Source organism: Piliocolobus tephrosceles, chromosome 4 (genome assembly GCF_002776525.5).
Source record: "Piliocolobus tephrosceles isolate RC106 chromosome 4, ASM277652v3, whole genome shotgun sequence".
NCBI classification, from domain to species: Eukaryota; Metazoa; Chordata; class Mammalia; order Primates; family Cercopithecidae; genus Piliocolobus; species Piliocolobus tephrosceles.
The window spans coordinates 93,698,784-93,716,199 of record NC_045437.1 but is presented as its reverse complement, the minus strand read 5'-3'; the positions used below and the strand labels follow the sequence as shown (position 1 = coordinate 93,716,199).

The 17,416-nt window shown below is 43.0% G+C and overlaps 1 protein-coding gene across 1 annotated transcript in view; it reads left to right on the top strand.

The window, feature by feature from the left end:
• The first annotated feature begins 3,611 nt into the window (after nucleotides 1–3,611).
• ERAP1 (endoplasmic reticulum aminopeptidase 1) overlaps nucleotides 3,612–17,416 on the top strand; it is a 33,607-nt gene continuing 19,802 nt past the window's right edge. The window contains exons 1-5 of the mRNA XM_023212195.2: nucleotides 3,612–3,922; nucleotides 8,402–8,942; nucleotides 10,945–11,083; nucleotides 14,454–14,588; nucleotides 16,611–16,731. Of these exons, the coding sequence (XP_023067963.1) occupies nucleotides 8,419–8,942; nucleotides 10,945–11,083; nucleotides 14,454–14,588; nucleotides 16,611–16,731 (919 nt within the window). The 5' untranslated portion in view covers nucleotides 3,612–3,922; nucleotides 8,402–8,418. The remainder of the gene's footprint in view (nucleotides 3,923–8,401; nucleotides 8,943–10,944; nucleotides 11,084–14,453; nucleotides 14,589–16,610; nucleotides 16,732–17,416) is intronic.

Genomic DNA, 17,416 nt, shown 5'->3' with positions numbered 1-17,416 from the left:
GTGAAATAAATGCCTGAGGGAGGCAAAATTGGAAACATGTGATCAGTCCTCATGGCACCTAGAATGTTCTTCAGGATCCACAGTTCTAGAAGTTCAAGGGCAGCTATGGTCACTCAACTTGCTTGAGTTGTTCCTATAGAATCTGGTATACATTTCTCCCTCCCATAGTCATCTGTCATATGGTAATACAGGAGTGTCTCTGAAGACTGACTCCAACTGGCTAAATAAACAAGGAAAGCATTGGTCCTCCTGAATGGAAAGTCTAAGGACAGGGTTTGCTCAGGACAGCTGGAGCTGAGGGATTTAGTGGAGGTATTCTCTGTCTCCGTCAGCCCTGCTGTCCTTTGAACTGGCTTTACTTTAAACCAGGCTTTTTCCATGTGGCCCCTGGTAGGTCACTTCACATCTCTAATCCTGTTTCCTCATTCTAGAAAAATGGAGCTACTAGCCACCTGCATAAGTACAATGTGAGGATTCCATGAGATAGATGATATGTAAATGCTTTCAAGCTGTCACATTTCAGAGGACTTTATTATTTGATATGAGCTCAGTGGCGTGCTTCGGAACAGTCTTTAACATGGCATCTATACCATCTTCCCTGTTTCTGATTATTAATAAGATGGTATTGCTGTTGTTAAGCAGGCCTGCTCTGTAACTTGGCACAGAAGGGGAAAAAATGTCATCCTCTTTATCAAGAATATCAAGAATGAGGGGCATTATTATTCTTTTTTAAATTGGCATTTTAAAAAAGTTAAGTTCTAAGGTCCTGGGAGCCTACGGAAGAGTCTCAAGGACCACACTGTGTGTGGAGGGGCCGGGTAGCAGTGGGCAAGGATGACTGGGTGGAGCTGCCCTGTTTAATAAGAGCAGGCCTGCTTTTGTCTGTTTTCTACACCATGATTCTGGATGAGATTTCACATCAAAAAGGAGAGTGGTAATATGATTAAAATAGGAGCATCTTTGGCAGCAAAACAGAAGAAATGAGCCAAATGCTGACATTAATTGACTAAAAGCTAATGAAAGCAGAACTGAATCAATCAATTACAGCAAAATTGAACATCATTTGACAATATCTAGAATTCAATATTTTTAAAGTAGATCAGTAATAGCTCAAAGTAGTATGTATTTCATTGGTCTAGGCCTGAGGAGGACCTCCCTCATTCCTCTGGCTCACCTCTGAGACTAAGGACACTGAGAAGCCTCTGCAATGGATGGGCTCAACTGGCCAACCAGCCCTCATACACTGTATGGTACACAATATTATTAGTGTTTACCAACCCCTCCTTGTTCTGGCCAATGCAATGTGAGTAGAAGTAGTGTGTGTTTTCTCTTTGACTCTGAGCAAATTGCCTACCTGTCTCATTTTTCTCATCTATAAAGCATAATACCTACATTACAGGGTTGCTGAAAAGATCAAATTATAAACACACACATGCACGCACAGCTAGCATTTAGCAGTATCTTACAGTTGGCAGGGAATCAATAAACCTAGGTAATCTTTCTCTCTGTTTCCTTCCTTCCAACCATTTCTAAGTTTGGTAATTTGCTGTTTTGATCTCACAGGCTCTAGAACTAGGACTCCTTAAAGTCCTTACTCCAAGGTCTGCCTCCTCTATATCCCTGCTAGGGCTTTGAAACTAGAAGTGAATGCTGCCAAATCCTCTGGCTTATCGCTCTTTTTAGTGCTCTTCAACTCTGAAGACACAATCATGGCCAGGGTGACAGGTTAAGTCTGAGTCAGGGTGAGCTTTGGGGGAAACAGCATGGAGCGGGTGGCGGTCTCAGCTCTCTTCTCGCCCACACTTTAACTGCTTTCTGCCCACATCCATTCAGGGCATTGTCCTGTTTGTCTCCTCAGCTGTCTTATGTATTAACCTCCAGCCTGTTGGGTGCATTCACTTCTGCCAGCTGGACTTTCAATATGTATTTAAAAAGACACACAAACAAACAACAAAAAAAAACTTTACTAGAAACAAAAGAAAAACCATCATATTCAAAAATATAAATACAAAAGCAAAGAAATGCATACATTTACTGGACAAAGAGATCTCATCTTGAGTAAACTGGTAGCACTCAGAGATGTCTGGAGGTCTTGGAGGCTACACGCTGTCCATTAATACCTCCTGTCAAATTCTGAACATGCAGAAATGACCAGATCTCAAAGTCCTCATTTCTTGTTGAATTTTAGTGAAAAAACTTCCCTGGATCCCACCGTAGTTGAGTCTTGGAACAGGGTGTTAATCTTTATATTATAAAATGTGCTTGACTAGACAGAATAGGCAGTACGAAACATTATATTTTTCAAACGGAAACATAATATCGGGAAAAAAAAAAAAGAGAAATACTGTTCCAGTGACTTGGAATCCCAAGTTCTCAAAAGGAAGAAGGCCAATAAAGAAGTGGGAGGAGAAAGTCTGAGAACCGCATGAAAAGGGTCCTGTTCCCACTGGGACCATGGTCCACTCACCAAATTGTCAGAGACGTTTGAACCAGAGCAACTCCATCTTGAATAGGAGCTGGGTAAAATAAGGCTGAGACCTACTGGGCTACACTCCTAGGAAGTTAGACATTCTAAGTCACAGAATGAGATAGAAGGTAGACACAAGGCACAGGTCATAAAGACCTTGCTGATAAAACAGGCTGCAATAAGGAAGCCGGCCAAAACCCACCAAAACCAGGATGGCAATGACAGTGACCTCTGGTCCTCACTGCTACACTCTCACCAGCTCCACGACAGTTTACAAATGCCATTGCAACCCTCTATGGTCTAAAAAGGGGAGACATGAGTAATTCCCCCTGTTCAGCATACAATCAAGAAATAACCCTAAAAACGGACAACCAACAGCCCTTGGGGGTGCTCTGCCTATGAGTAGCCATTCTTTTATTCCTTTAGTTTCTTAATTACTTGCTTTCACTTTACTCCATGGACTCCCCTCAAATTCTTTATTGCTCAAAATCCAAGAACCCTCTCTTGGGGTCTGGATCGGGACCCCTTTTCAGTAATAAACTTGTAGCATTTGGTGTTTTAATGTTTGTGTTTTCTTGATTGTTACCTCATTTAGCCTCAACTGTTTAAAGATGGTCTTTTTGGCCACTTTATTCAGCTTTAATTGTTCTAAAGGGAGTGAAGAAATGGTCATTTACTTTGAAAAATCAGAGGGAACGTGTTGATGCGGGAAGCAGCTAATCCTTGGGGTACAGTGGCCCTTGGTAGTGCAGGAAAGTCCTGGGGGGCACCTATAACCCACCCTTATCCTCTACAGCATCTCCCCCTGTAGTCATTCTCCACCGAAGCCCCAGAGGGTGCAGCACTTTGCCACAACAGAGTACTTCTGGGTTTCTGTTTCTTTCTGAGGCGGGCCAAGAACTCTCAGCCCATTGGCAGGGGCGAGATGACGGCCACCCAGCGAGTCCAATGGGCGTCAAGAGCGTCTAGGCTTGGTGGACTTGTCAGCGCCTGCCTGGCCTAAATGCCCAACTTGAGTACCGGCCCTTTCTTGCATTCCCCTAACCCTGGCAACGCTGAACAATGGAAAAAAAAAAAAAAAAGGCAAAAACAAAAAACATCTTAAAACACACCACACACACACACACACACACACACACCCGCGTTCAGAAAGGCGTGCACTTCCCACGCCTGATACCCCGCATCGCAACCTCGCAGCTTCCCGGACGTGCAGCGCTCATTTACCAATTCCCTTCCTGGGAGCTGCAGACTCCCTCGCTCGGCCCCACTCCGTTTTACCCTTTCCCCCGCTCCCGCCTTAGCCAGGGGCTTCCCCGCCTGCAGCTAGGGTTCGGGCCAAACCGCCTCTCCGCGCCCGCCTGCCGCTCCCCGGGCTCCACTTTCACTTTCGGTCCCGGCGGCGGCGGTGGTGGTGGCGGCGGCGGCGCAAGGGTGAGCGCGGCCCCAGACTCCCAGGTACAATGCGCCCGAGCCGCGGGGAGGGGACTGCGGGCCGGGAGGAGAGCGCGGCACCCGTCCCTTCCCTGCCCGCGCCGGGAGGGCCTGAGGGCCTGGGGCACGGGTTGAGGGAGACGGGGGTCGGGAGGAGGCAGACGGGGCGCCAGACAGGGCGCAGGAAGGGCTGGGGAGTCGCTGGCTAGGCCCGAGTCCGCGGGGTACCTGGCGGGCGGGTCGGCGGCGGGCCCACCCCTGCCGGTCCCTGTCCCTCCGGGCGCGTGGCCGGCGCGCCTGCTCCGCGGGTCTCCTCGCTATTCCGCTGGCGGGAGCCTGCCTCCGCGCTCCGCGTAGCGCCTGGATGTCTGGCAGTCCTCCAGGCCACCGACGCCTGCGCGAGGCCAAAAGGCGGGGTGCAGCGGGCGGCTGGCTCAGGCTTAGGAGAGCACCTGTCCATAGCTGCCAGAGAAACCCAGAGGCTTTGGGTTAACGACTCTGGTAGGGTGGGAAGCGCGGGCCGTGTGTGTCCATAAGGTCACTTTCCTCTCTGCCTCTCCTGTTCTTCTGGTCGGCAATTCTCTGGCTGTGGCTCTGGCTGTGGCTCTGGCTCTGGCTCTGCCTCTGGCTCTGGCTCTGCCTCTGGCTCTGGCTCTGGCTCTGGCTCTGGCTGGGTTTTATTCAGATAAAGCACCTCTGTTGACGCAAATTAAAAGTTTTCTATCTGGTTGCGTCATTGGCCAGGTGGGCCTACAAAGTTAATTCCGTGAGGGGAAGGGGAAGAGCACACACTTCCTCACGCTTTTGGATTTCTTTGTGTAAACTAGGTTCAGGAAGAAATTAATCTGTTTCCTATTAAACACCGAGAGTATTCGCTTTGAACTCAGGACATGGTCAACAATTAACAAAACAAAACAAAACAAAAAAACTTGAAAATTGGGCACAGTTGTCTCTACCCTGAGGATTTGGAATTAGTATAAGTAGCACATTTTCAGGTGGTACCTGAATAGAAACATTCTAGTACTTTTTTTTTTTTTTTCAAATTCAGCATTTTTATTATCTACCTACAGTGCTTGTTAATTTCATTGTTCAGGAAATTCTGGAAGAACCTCAATTACTTCTTGATAATCTATTTCATATAGTATAGTGCCCCAATAAAAGGAGAGGAGGCAGAGGTTGCAGTGAGTCAAGATGGCGCCACTGCACTCCAGCCTGGGAGACAGAGCGAGACTCCCTCTCAAAAAAAAAAAAAAAAAAAAAAAAAGGATCTTGGTGAAGCTAAAAAAGCAGGGAGTTTATACTTACTGCATTCCAACATTCCAACTTGTTGGATTGCCTTCCAACAAGTTGTGTGAACTTAGCAAAGTTACATGAATGTCTTTGCTTCAGTTACCCCACCTTGAATGAGAATAATAGGCTATTAGAGAGAGTAAGCATGTGTAAAGTGCCCGGCACTTTGGAGGAGCTTAGTAAATATTAGTTCTTTTTCCTCCTTGGCTTCTATTCCTTTAAGTGTTAGTGGAGTGTAACTTCAAAGAGAATTGTACTTCTCTTGGGAAGTGCTGCTTATATTGAGTAGACTACTGTTTTTGAGAGCTTTCTTTTTTTTTAACTGCATCCCTTTCAGAAAATTGTTAGTAAAACCAGACCCTAGGAGACCAGCCAGAAACATGAAATGCCATGTTTCAAATTGGAACACTTACTATTGGAAGCAAAGCCAAACAAGAGCTAATTTTTCAGGGGAAGAGCCAAACACACGAACATGATCACAGAATCTTGGATGTAGTCTACTGTTTGGGATTAATTCGAGAATTTATCAGTGAAGCCCTTTATTCATTACATGGAGTTTTTACCAAGCCCCACTCATGCACTGCATCCTCCTTGAGACATAACTGTTTCTCTTTGGCTCCCTCATGGACCCAACCCTGCAAAGCCTCTGATACAAGGTCCCAGTACCAACCTCTTCCGCAGCCCATCAGCCTTTCTGTCAGCTCATAACCAGTTGGAATTTCTAGATCTCCTCTGGGGCGGTTGGAGAGGTCTCTGGGACTTCCAGAGTCCTTACATGCTTGAACCTGCCACCTTCACAGAGCCCTCTGGATCCCATCTTGGGGCAAGGACAGTGCTCATTAAGCTGTTGCTGCCAGTAATTCCATATGGAAAGCAGAACACAAGTTCCATTTACTGTCTAGTTCCTCAACTTCAAGGGAAAAAAAAAATGTTCTCCCTGTTCACACTTCCTGTCTCACCTGGGTGGTGCCTTTTGAACTGGGATTATGAGATTTCCAAGACTCTCTCTACTGTGTAGGTATCCTCTCTGGTTTAGCCTCCAGATTGCTCCAGAGGTGAGGAGAAGGGAATTCCCTTGAGCTGTGCATTTGGAAAGGGTGCAAGGAAGTGAGGGGTTAGCGGAGGCCCTTCCGTCATTGCCTTGAATGAGTATCCCATCACATAGAGTTGAAGGGGAAAAGCCAGGGTTTGGCAGGGATGAGCTTTTCAATCTTGGCTTCTCAGTAAAATCTCTGGACAGTTTTAAAACAAAAAACAAAAAAAAAAACCCAAAACGAGAAATCAAACAATCCATAAAACCATACCCTGATCCTATCACCATAGATTCTAGTTTAATTATTGTCAATAAGGACCCAGGCATTGAAAACTTTAAAAGCTTCCTAGGTTACATTAATATGCAGCCAGAGTTGAGGAACTTGACATCTCAGAGAGAGAGAATTCTGTGTACTGTAAACACTCTAAGGGATCCACATTGTAAGGTTGCTACTTTTCCCAACTGGAGCAAGAGGAGTTTGGGCCAATCACTTGCATTCACGCGGTATGGGCCCCTGTTGGCAAACACTCATTAGAAAGGTGTGTTTGTGTAAGAGAAATAAAAACTTATGTTTGATTCTTGGGGCATGGATTGCCAACTCCCTTAAAATTCACATTGCCTTTGTTTTTTTTAGACAGAGTCTTGCTCTGTTGCCAGGCTGGAGTGCAGTGGCGTGATCTCAGCTCACTGCAAGTCTGCCTCCTGGGTTCAAGTGATTCTCCTGCCTCAGCCTCCCAAGTAGCTGGGACTACAGGTGCACGCCACCACACCTAGCTAATTTTTGTATTTTTAGTAGAGATGGGATTTCACCATGTTGGCCAGGATGGTCTCGATCTCTTGACTTTGTGATCTGCCCACCTCGTCCTTCCAAAGTGTTGGGATTACAGGCGTGAGCCACCACGCCCAGCCTAATATTCACATTGCTTATATGTCTGATGACCTTTAAAATTAAGTGCAGAATAGGGTCTGCAGCGTGACTTCCACACGTTCTTGGCAGAATCTTGGAATTACTCCTCTCCCTGCCTTTATATAACCATGCTCCATCAAGTCCTCTGGGAGTTCCCTTCTGTCCACATTGATTGCTTGAACTGCCTATATGTCCTCCCTTTGTGCCTTAGCTCCTGCCCTGGTTTGCTCTACCTGTGGTGCTGTTAATGCTCTCCTTCATTTCAAAATCTGACCTATGCTTTCACAGTCAAATGCTGCTTTTGTGTGAAGGCATCCCAGGGAGTCACTGCAGCCAGAGTCTCTTTCTCTCTTTGGAAATTTAATTCCATTCTTTCCAACACCTTTTATTATTATTTTAAAAATATTTCACACTTTCCACATTGTGTTTTATTATCTGTGCGTGTTTTCTGTCCTTCCATATTTTGAAATCCTTGAGGATGGGGCCAGTGTCTTGTGTATTGTTTCGTCCCACTCAGGACTCAGCACACTGCTTGTGTGTAGCAGGCATTCAACATATACTTGGTGGATGATTGTAAGAGAGAATCTAGGTGATTGATAATGTTTGCCACAAACTACTGGGAAAATTAAACTCTTTAAGCTCTTCCTGGCTAAATAAATGTGTAGTTAACTTTTGGCATGACAATTTGAGGAAGATACTGAAGTTATTAAAGGTTACTGCTACGTATACTCGCAGGGGCAGTGGAGACTTTGTTCTAGTGGTGGCTGCTGCAGTGTCAGTATTTGATTTCCAGGGCATTACAGTGGCTTTCTCTAATGTCCAGTGTCAGTGAGGAGTGGTAGCTTGATCAGATGTTCCTCTGATATGGTTCTGGTTTTGCTTGTTTCATGAACCTGGCTTCCCAAATGTCCTGCAACTCTGTGACCCATTTAGTGAGCCACTCATGATCAACTAATGATTCCTTTTCTGCCTACATCAGCCAGAGCTTGTTCAGTTGCTTTCAACCAAGAACTCTGACAGGTTGAATTAATTTAAACTTTGAACATCAAATGGTGCTTTCTAGTAGGTGTTAATGATTGTTGCTAACGATAAACATCTTTCTTATATGCAACCATAACATAGGGAAGGTCCTTTTACTTTCAGGAAAAGAGCTAGTACTTTTGGAATTTTATGTCTATTTCTGTGAATGCTGGGTGGATACATTCTGAAATTATTCTATGTCAATAACATTTTAATGACATATATTTTTGCTTTTGTACATTTGTGCCACTAGGTAGTTAGAGCAAGAAGATGGTGTTTCCATCCCTCAAATGGTCCCTTCCAACCATGTCATTTCTACCTTCCTTACTGTTGGCTCTCTTAACTGTGTCCACTCCTTCATGGTGTCAGAGCAGTGAAGCATCTCCAAAAGGTAGTAATGGGATGCCATTTCCTTGGAATAAAATACGACTTCCTGAGTATGTCATCCCAGTTCATTATGATCTCCTGATCCATGCAAACCTTACCACGCTGACCTTCTGGGGAACCACGGAAGTAGAAATAACAGCCAGTCAGCCCACCAGCACCATCATCCTGCATAGTCACCACCTGCAGATATCTAGGGCCACCCTCAGGAAAGGAGCTGGAGAAAGGCTATCAGAAGAACCGCTTCAGGTCCTGGAACACCCTCCTCAGGAGCAAATCGCCCTGCTGGCTCCTGAGCCCCTCCTTGTCGGGCTCCTGTACACAGTTGTCATTCACTATGCTGGCAATCTTTCGGAGACTTTCCACGGATTTTACAAAAGCACCTACAGAACCAAGGAAGGGGAACTGAGGTATTTTTTTTTCTCTTTTTCTTTTAAAATGCAAGTGCTGCCCATGCTAAATTCATTATTTCTGATTGATTATCTTTTAAAATTTCCTTTGTTGTTGAACTTTTTCTTCAGTTTTGCTTTTGCATCTTCTTTATAGTGTTAAAAATGGCTTTTTCCCTTGCTTTTTGAATCTCCTTTTAAAATTCTAACCAATTTTCTTTCCCCCAGCTCTATCACAGTAAATATCTATTTGTTTATTTAGTTTGATTTCTGAGACATAATAAACATGGTTAATTTTCCTGACCTATGCATTAGTTTCCTAGGGCTGTTGTAACAAAGTACCACAGACTGGGTGGCTATAAACAACAAAATGTATTCTCTGTCAGGTCTGCAGGCTAGAAGTCTGAAATCAAGGTGTCAGCAGGCCCGTGCTCCCTCCAGACTCTGGTGGAATCCTTCCTTGTGTCTTCCTAGCATCTAGTGGTGGCCGTGGATCCCTGGCACTCCATGCCTAGCACCTGCATCATTCTAGTCTCTCCCTAACTACTACTTCTATTTCAGTGGAATATTCTCCCAGACTTCTTTCTAGATATGCATATATGTTATTTTATATAAATGGAATTCTTATATATTCTCTTTTATAAGGAAATTTTTTAACTTAATATGTTGGGAAGATGTTTTATATAAATGACTATTACTAGGTATCATTTTAATGATTTTATTAAAATACATAGTTGTACGTTAATATCTTTAATCCCTTGAGAATGGAAATGAAATTATTTCCAGTTTTTCAGTATCAACAACACTTCGACGAACATCTTTGTAAGTTATTTCTTTAGAATAATTGCCTAGAAGTAAAATTGGAAAGCCAAAGAACCTATAAATTTTTTATAAACCTTGTCATTTTTTCTTGCCTCTCACCAATACTGTATATTGGCAGTCTTTTTAGAGCAAAAAAGGCCCCCCAAATGATATCTCTTTTTAATTTATGTAACTTTGATTAAGGAAGTTGAGCAGCTTTTGATACGTTTGTTAATGATTTGTAGGTTCTTTTATGAATTGCCTGTTTATGATCTTTGACTTTGCCCAAGATTCCCTTGGTTGTTGGCGATTCTTTTTTATTTCATTTCCTTGGTTGTTGGGGATTCTTTTTTATTTTATTTTATTTTACTTTATTTTATTTTTTGAGGTGGAGTCTTGCTCTGTCACCCAGGCTGGAGCGCAATGGCGCAAACTTGGCTCACTGCAACATCCGCCTCCCGGGTTCAGGCGATTCTCCTGCCTCAGCCTCCTGAGTAGCTGGGATTACAGATGCGCACTACCATGCCTGGCTAATTTTTGTATTTTTAGTAGAGATGAGGTTTCATCATGTTGGCAGGGTGGTCTTGAACTCCTGTCCTCGTGATCTGCCCATCTTGGCCTCTCAAAGTGCCGAGATTACAGGTATGAGCCACATTGGGTATTCTTTTACACATTTTTAGGATCTCACTATCTGTTAAGGCTATTAAGTCTTTGTCACATACTTCTTAAATGAATTTTCCCAGTTTTTTACTTTTTTAAAAAACTTTTTTTTGGTGACAGGGTCTGGTTCTGTCGCCCAGGCTGGAGTGCAACAGCGCAATCTCAAGTCACTGAAACTTCTGCCTCATGGGCTCCAACCATCCTCTCACCTCTGCCTCCTGAGTAGCTGGGACTACAGGCATGCACCACCATGCCTGGCTAATTTTTGTAGTTTTGGTAGAGATGGGGTTTTACTGTGTTGCCCAGGTTGGTCTCACACTCCTGGGCTCAAGTAATCCTCCCACCTCAGCCTCCCAAAAATGTGTTAGGACTACAGGCGTGAGCCACCATGACCATGCCCAGTCTAACTTGTCTTTTAACTTAGTTTATGATAGCTTTTGTGATGTAAAATATTTTTTAGTAGTAAAATCCATCAATCTTATAGTAACTTATAAAGCCAACACCTGTTTTAGAGTTCCTGGTGCTTCATGCTCAATTTTTATTTCATTTGCCTTAATTTTAGGATACTTGCATCAACACAATTTGAACCCACTGCAGCTAGAATGGCCTTTCCCTGCTTTGATGAACCTGCCTTCAAAGCAAGTTTCTCAATCAAAATTAGAAGAGAGCCAAGGCACCTAGCCATCTCCAATATGCCATTGGTGAGTCTGCACTCCTGTGTATTTTCTACAGGAAAATCTACTGATTCTCTGTGACTTGCATTACCCCAGTGACAGTCAACATTAGGTCACCTGTTTTGTTTTGTTGCCTGGCAGATTGTTACTAACTTTTCTTTTCATTTACAACCTGTGCTTTTGTTTCAAGCCACAGTTATATGTAATCAAACTAAAAATTGCCCCTAAAAATGCAAGATTTCAGTAACAGTGCCATTCCAGGTTATACATGCTGATAGGAGGGAAGTGGTATAAGAAATTCAGGTGAGGTTTAAATAGTAGTGCCCTTCAAAAAGCACTTTCACCCTGATTTTCTCATATGATCTTTTAAAATGATTTTAAAGGTAATGCTTTGTCAGTAAGGCCATATTTTTAGCATATAGTTATTTTCTATAATTTACATATACTATATAGTAATATTCACTATATAATTTGTAACTGAATGTACAAAATTGGGCGGACAGAAAAAGAGAATAAAAGTAATCTTTTCCAAATGTTCTGGTGCTGACGGTAAGTCATGATAGATAGCTTAGCTTCCCAAGAGAAACCATTATTCTCCAATCTCAATGCAGATGTGGACAGCATTCCGTCTGATTTTTAAAAGTGGCTAGAAGATGACCTTGCCAAATGAATAAAACTGTTCAGTAAGTGCCATTATCCTTTGATTCTGGTAGTTTAGAAAAGCATCAGCTGGGCCGTCATTCGGCAGCTGGTATATAACACCTCCTAGAAGCACATCCTTTGTTCAGAGAAACTCACTGGGGATGAGACTCAGGGTAGAGTAGGCTTTGCCGGGAGTCCTGAAGGATGAACACCTTTGTCCCTGTGCTGACTGGGGAAGCAGTATCATAGCATGGAGAGATACCAGGAGCCACAGACCGACCTCTAGTATGGCACTTCTCAACTTTAAAACTCTATACCTACCTGCCTTCATACCATAAGGATGCCTTCCTCAAACAAGATTCGGATCTCCCACCCCACGCCAGAGGGCTATCCTCTGTGAAAACCACTCTTCTGCAAATTTTCCTACCAGCCAAGAACTTTTGTCCCCACTCCCACTCTTGTATATGAAAAGACAAGAAACAATTATGCTATTTTCCTAACATAAATTTAAGATACAGGATGTGCTTTTTCCAAATATAGTCCTCTCCCCCAGTATTGTGGCATGACTCCCTGGGACAGAAGTGAGTTCTTTAATTGGTGAATCAAAGTTCTAGGAGAATAAAGGATCAGGGATGGGAAGGAGACGAGAGAGAGACTGAAGGACCAAACAGGATTAGTAGAGAAATTTGTAGGCTTTCAGAAGAAAGACCGGGAGCTTTGGAAGCTCCACGAAGATGCTACAGTCTAAATCCATGGATATCCAGGATCCACTTATTGAAGATAGGAAAAATTCTCTTTTTTTGAGGCTAGGAAAACCTCTAATGCAATGTTGTCCCTTTGGACAGAAATGTCTCTCACTAACAGAAATCTAATATGAGTAGCCTGACCTCAGGCTGCAGATATTGAGCTCAGAGGAAAACAATGGGGTCTCAAAAGATCTTTTTGGAGACCAGAAAAACAAAATATATACCATTGGCACACTGAAGCTTTTGGGCATGGGGCAGAAATTAATCACATTTAAATTTGAATTAATTTAATCAGGTTATTTTCCTACTAATTAACACAACTCGAGAATGGACATTTTTGGCCAGGTGTGGTGGCTCATGACTATAATCCAGCACTTTGGGAGGCTGAGGCAGGTGGATCACCTGAGGTCAGCCTGGCCAACATGGTAAAACCCTGTCTCTACTAAAAATACCAAATTAGTTGGGCTTGGTGGCACATGTCTGTAATCTTAGCTACTTGGGAAGCTGAGGCAGGAGAGTTGCTTGAACTCGGGAGGTGCAGGTTGCAGTGAACCGAGATAGCACCATTGCACTCCAGCCTGGGTGACAGAGTGAGACCCCATCTCAAAAAAAAAAAAAAAAGGAAATTTTTGTTGTGGGTAAGCAGAAGCAGAATGCATTTAAAAAGAAAAGATGATTTGGGATCCTTTATGAGTAATCCTAGGCTGGCTAACAGAGTTGGTTTGAATGACCAAATGGTGACCAGAAGTTGGTGGCTGATGGGTATTAAGAAGGATGAGGGCCAGGTGAGGTGGCTTGTGGTTGTAATCCTAACACTTTGGGAGGCAGAAGAGAGGATATCTTGAGGTCAGGAGTCCAAGACCAGCCGGGGCAACATATCAAGACCCTATCTCTCAAAACAACAACAAAAAAAGATGAGGGCAGAGCAATAGAGGTGAGTATAGGATTACAGGAAAAATGTCCATGACCATGGTTTCACTTGGCTAATTTTGGCTGGTTCTTTTTCCAAGGTCTCATCTCCATGCTTTTTATTGCTAAGGTGTTAGACTTTTTTCTTTAGGGGCAGACCTCTAAGACTATACCTCCATCAACCATACCCCACCTTTACTCTCTGATTGGACTTAAAAAGGTGATTCCAATGAAGCAAATCTAAGTTTGGAAGAAGCTTTGCAAGAGCATGCCCAGGAATAGGTTACTTTCAATTATACAGAAGAACAGAAGCTCTTTTAGGTACTACAGGGTTATATATTTTCCCCGTTGCGTATATGCGCAACAGCTTGACATTGCATTGCCAGATAATTCTCAAACCTGTATTTAAGGACAAATGGATCAGCTACATCTTTGCAAAACTCACAGTCTCGGTTTTGCTTCGTCTCATCCGGGTTATCAATCCACATATGCCAAATATTAGTCTGTTTGCAACCATCTGAATTATTTAAAAGAAACTGAGTATTGATAGTTGCACAACTTTATGATTACATTAAGAACCACTGAATTGTAAACTTTAAAATGGTAAGTTTTATGGTATATGAATTATATCTCAATAAAAAAGAAATTGAGTAGAACTGTTTGACCTTTAATATCTAAATTATAATTAGATATCGGAAAGATAACTTTTAAAGTAATTATAGAAGCGTCATTAGACAGGGTCTGCCTCTGTCACCCAGGCAGGAGTACAGTGGCTCAATCTTGGCTCACTGCAACCTCCACCTCCCAGGCTTAAGGCATCCTCCCACCTCAGCCTCCCCAGTAGCTGTGACCACAGGCACGCACCACTGGCAGGGCTAATTTTTGTATTTTTTTTTTTTTTTTTTTTTGTAGAGATAAGGTTTCATCATGTTGCTCAGGCTGATGGCAAACTCCTGAGCTCAAGCAATCTGCCTACCTCGGACTCCCCAAGTGCTGGGATTGATATACTTTTAATATTATGTCTGATAATTAGGAAATTTCTCAAGTTCAGTGTATTGCATAATTGGATTACTTGATAATTTGAATTATTCTGATTTTAGGTGAAATCTGTGACTGTTGCTGAAGGACTCATAGAAGACCATTTTGATGTCACTGTGAAGATGAGCACCTATCTAGTGGCCTTCATTATTTCAGATTTTGAGTCTGTCAGCAAGATAACCAAGAGTGGAGTCAAGGTGAGTCTGTGATTGTCACATATGGTAACCAACTTGTTCTGGTTTGCCTGGAACTGGTTTTAAAACTGGAAGTCTGGCTGAGCACAGTGGTTTGTGCCTGTAAACCCAACATAAACCCAACACTTTGGGAGGCTGACATGGAAGAATCACTTGAGGCCAGGGGTTTGAGACCAGCCCGGACAACACAGTGAGAACCTGTCTCTGCAAAAAATAAAATAATTAGGCAGGCATGGTTCCTTGTGCCTGCTACTAGTCTTAGCTACTAGGGAGGCTGAAGTGGGAGGATCCCTTGAGCCCAGGAGTTTGAGGCTTCAGTGAGATATGATTGTGCACTCCAGCCTGGGCAACAGAGCAAAACCATGTCTCTAAACAAACAAACAAAGACAAAACCAAATAACAAAATCCTGGAAGTCCTGCATCCTGGGAACCTCCTCAGTCTCAGGCAAACCGGGATGTTTGACCAGCCTGTTGTCATGGATGCTCATTTGTATAGTGAGGTTCTAATAACAACAACATGGAGAGAGTGTGGCCTGGCCTGAGTCGTGATCCTGGCTTCACTGCAGTCACTTCACTGACTCTCTGACCTTGGCCCTATTCCCTCTGGAACTTAGTATTTACTTCTTTGGAAGGTATAACTTGGATTGGATCCTGCAATGGTCTATAAGGTTGTTTCTGGTTATGACTTTCTGCAGTTTGGAAGTAAATGTTACTATCTGGCAGGGGATTTCTGGCTATGGTAAGGAAGATAGAGCAACCTGCTTGGAATGGCCAGAGGTTTTGGGCCAGGTAACACTGGAATGCTGGAGAGAAAAATCTTGTTTCAAGGCACACTTGTTCCTCATTAGGGTACCATTGCATAGTGGTCAACCAATACAACTGTGTGCCATAGCTCGGAATGCAAACTGGTTTTTCTGAGGCGAGAAAGGGATGCTTTGTTTGAAGATACCTTATGTATTTGTGCTGGCTTTTACTGAGGCCTGAGTAGATGGGGATTCCCTGCTGAATTGCTTTGGGTTCCTCTAGTGCTGAGATTTCTTATTCTTGTGGAGGTATCTTTACTTACCTGGGGATTTGAAGGTGACGCTTGAGACTCGGATGAAGGGAACATTCTTAATTCAGCAGTGAAACTAATCAGCAAAAACACCTGCCCCTTGTTTTGCCACTTATCTGAATCTCTTAGAAATGATTATTTTAATAATGTCTAATCTATACTAATATTTTTAATTCTTTCATTTCTGTAAACACATTAAGCATACATATTATATATCTGTGTCTGGTAATTGTTTTATCTGAATTCTTTGTGTATTTGATTTTGTGGTTTGTTTTTTCTGCTGGCTCTTGCTTATGGTATCTTGTTTCCTTGCTTGTATTATGAATTATGTTTGTGAGCTTATGTTACCTGAGTCTAAAGTGGATTATTCCAGAGAGAAATTGTATTTGCTCTTGCAGAGTGTCTGGAAGTACTTACTGGTCCAGCGATCACTTTACTTGTAGTTTCCTTGACAAAGGGTAGTTATATCTAGTTTACCTTTACATTAAAGGCCTGGCCTTTGAGTATTAGCTTTATGTAGGGGTTGTATGTCCTGTTAGACTTTCTACTTTGGGCAGGCTCTGGACTTGGTCTCTTAACTCCTGAGTCCTTCAATGCCATAAGAACCAAAGCTCAAGTCTAGCTGTGTTGGGCTACTGCCATCAGGGCTAAAGCTGGCTGCAGTGCTCTCCTGACATTAGAGGGTCCAGCTGTCATTTCACTTTTGCCTCTAAATCTTGCTTTCTCATTTGCCATCTTATAAACACATTTAAGAAGACTTTATATATGTTATCTAGCATTTGTTGTTGTTTTCAGAAGGGGGATTAATCAGGAACAGTCAGTATTAATGCAAGAAATGGAATTCCCAATTATTTTCCTTAATATTGGCAGCCATATCCCACAATATGAGGACATTAATGTCAGTCTTCTACACAATGTGGAGAGAAGCCACTTAAGATATTTGAATTCCTTTCTTGTGCCTTCCACTTTAGGTTTCTGTATATGCTGTGCCAGACAAGATAAATCAAGCAGATTATGCACTGGATGCTGCGGTGACTCTTCTAGATTTTTATGAGGATTATTTCAACATACCGTATCCCCTACCCAAACAAGGTAGAGATTTTGTACAGATACTACACATGACGTCATGACATTTAATGAACACAGTCATTGATTTGTCATTATAATTGGCGCATCCCTGTGGTTACCTCAGCAGCCCCTCAAGCCACAAAAACCCCAGCAAGTGACAAACCTGCAGTTGATCTTTCTGAGCATCTTCTCACCTTTGATGTGTACAGTAACTTCTAGTGATAGTGAAGAAGGCAGATCTTCATAGAGTTCCTGAGGCACATGGCATGGGGACTCTTTTGCCTTCTAACTTTATTAGTGGGCAGACAGCACAGGGAAGAGGCTACATTTTTCCTTACTGGCACCTGCTTGGCAGGAACATAGAGGATGCTCAACAAAGTGTTTTGAATGAATAAATGTATATAGTGTAAGACAGTCTGCATTTTCTTTCTTACACGAGCCCTTAAAACTATTGTATGTCTGATTTCTTAGGTATATGTGGGTCTTGGGCATTCAAAATAGAGTGAATTATTTTAATTGTTAAGTTTTTCAATTTCCAATCTCCTCATCAGAAGGTTAGAAATGGAGTCAAGAGGCCTGAAGAGGCCGGGCATGGTGGCTCATGTCTTGTTATCTCAGCACTTTGGCTCATGTCTTGTAATGTCAGCACTTTGGGAGGCCGGGCAGGTGGATTACTTGAGCCCAGGAGTTTGAAACCAGCCTGGGCAAC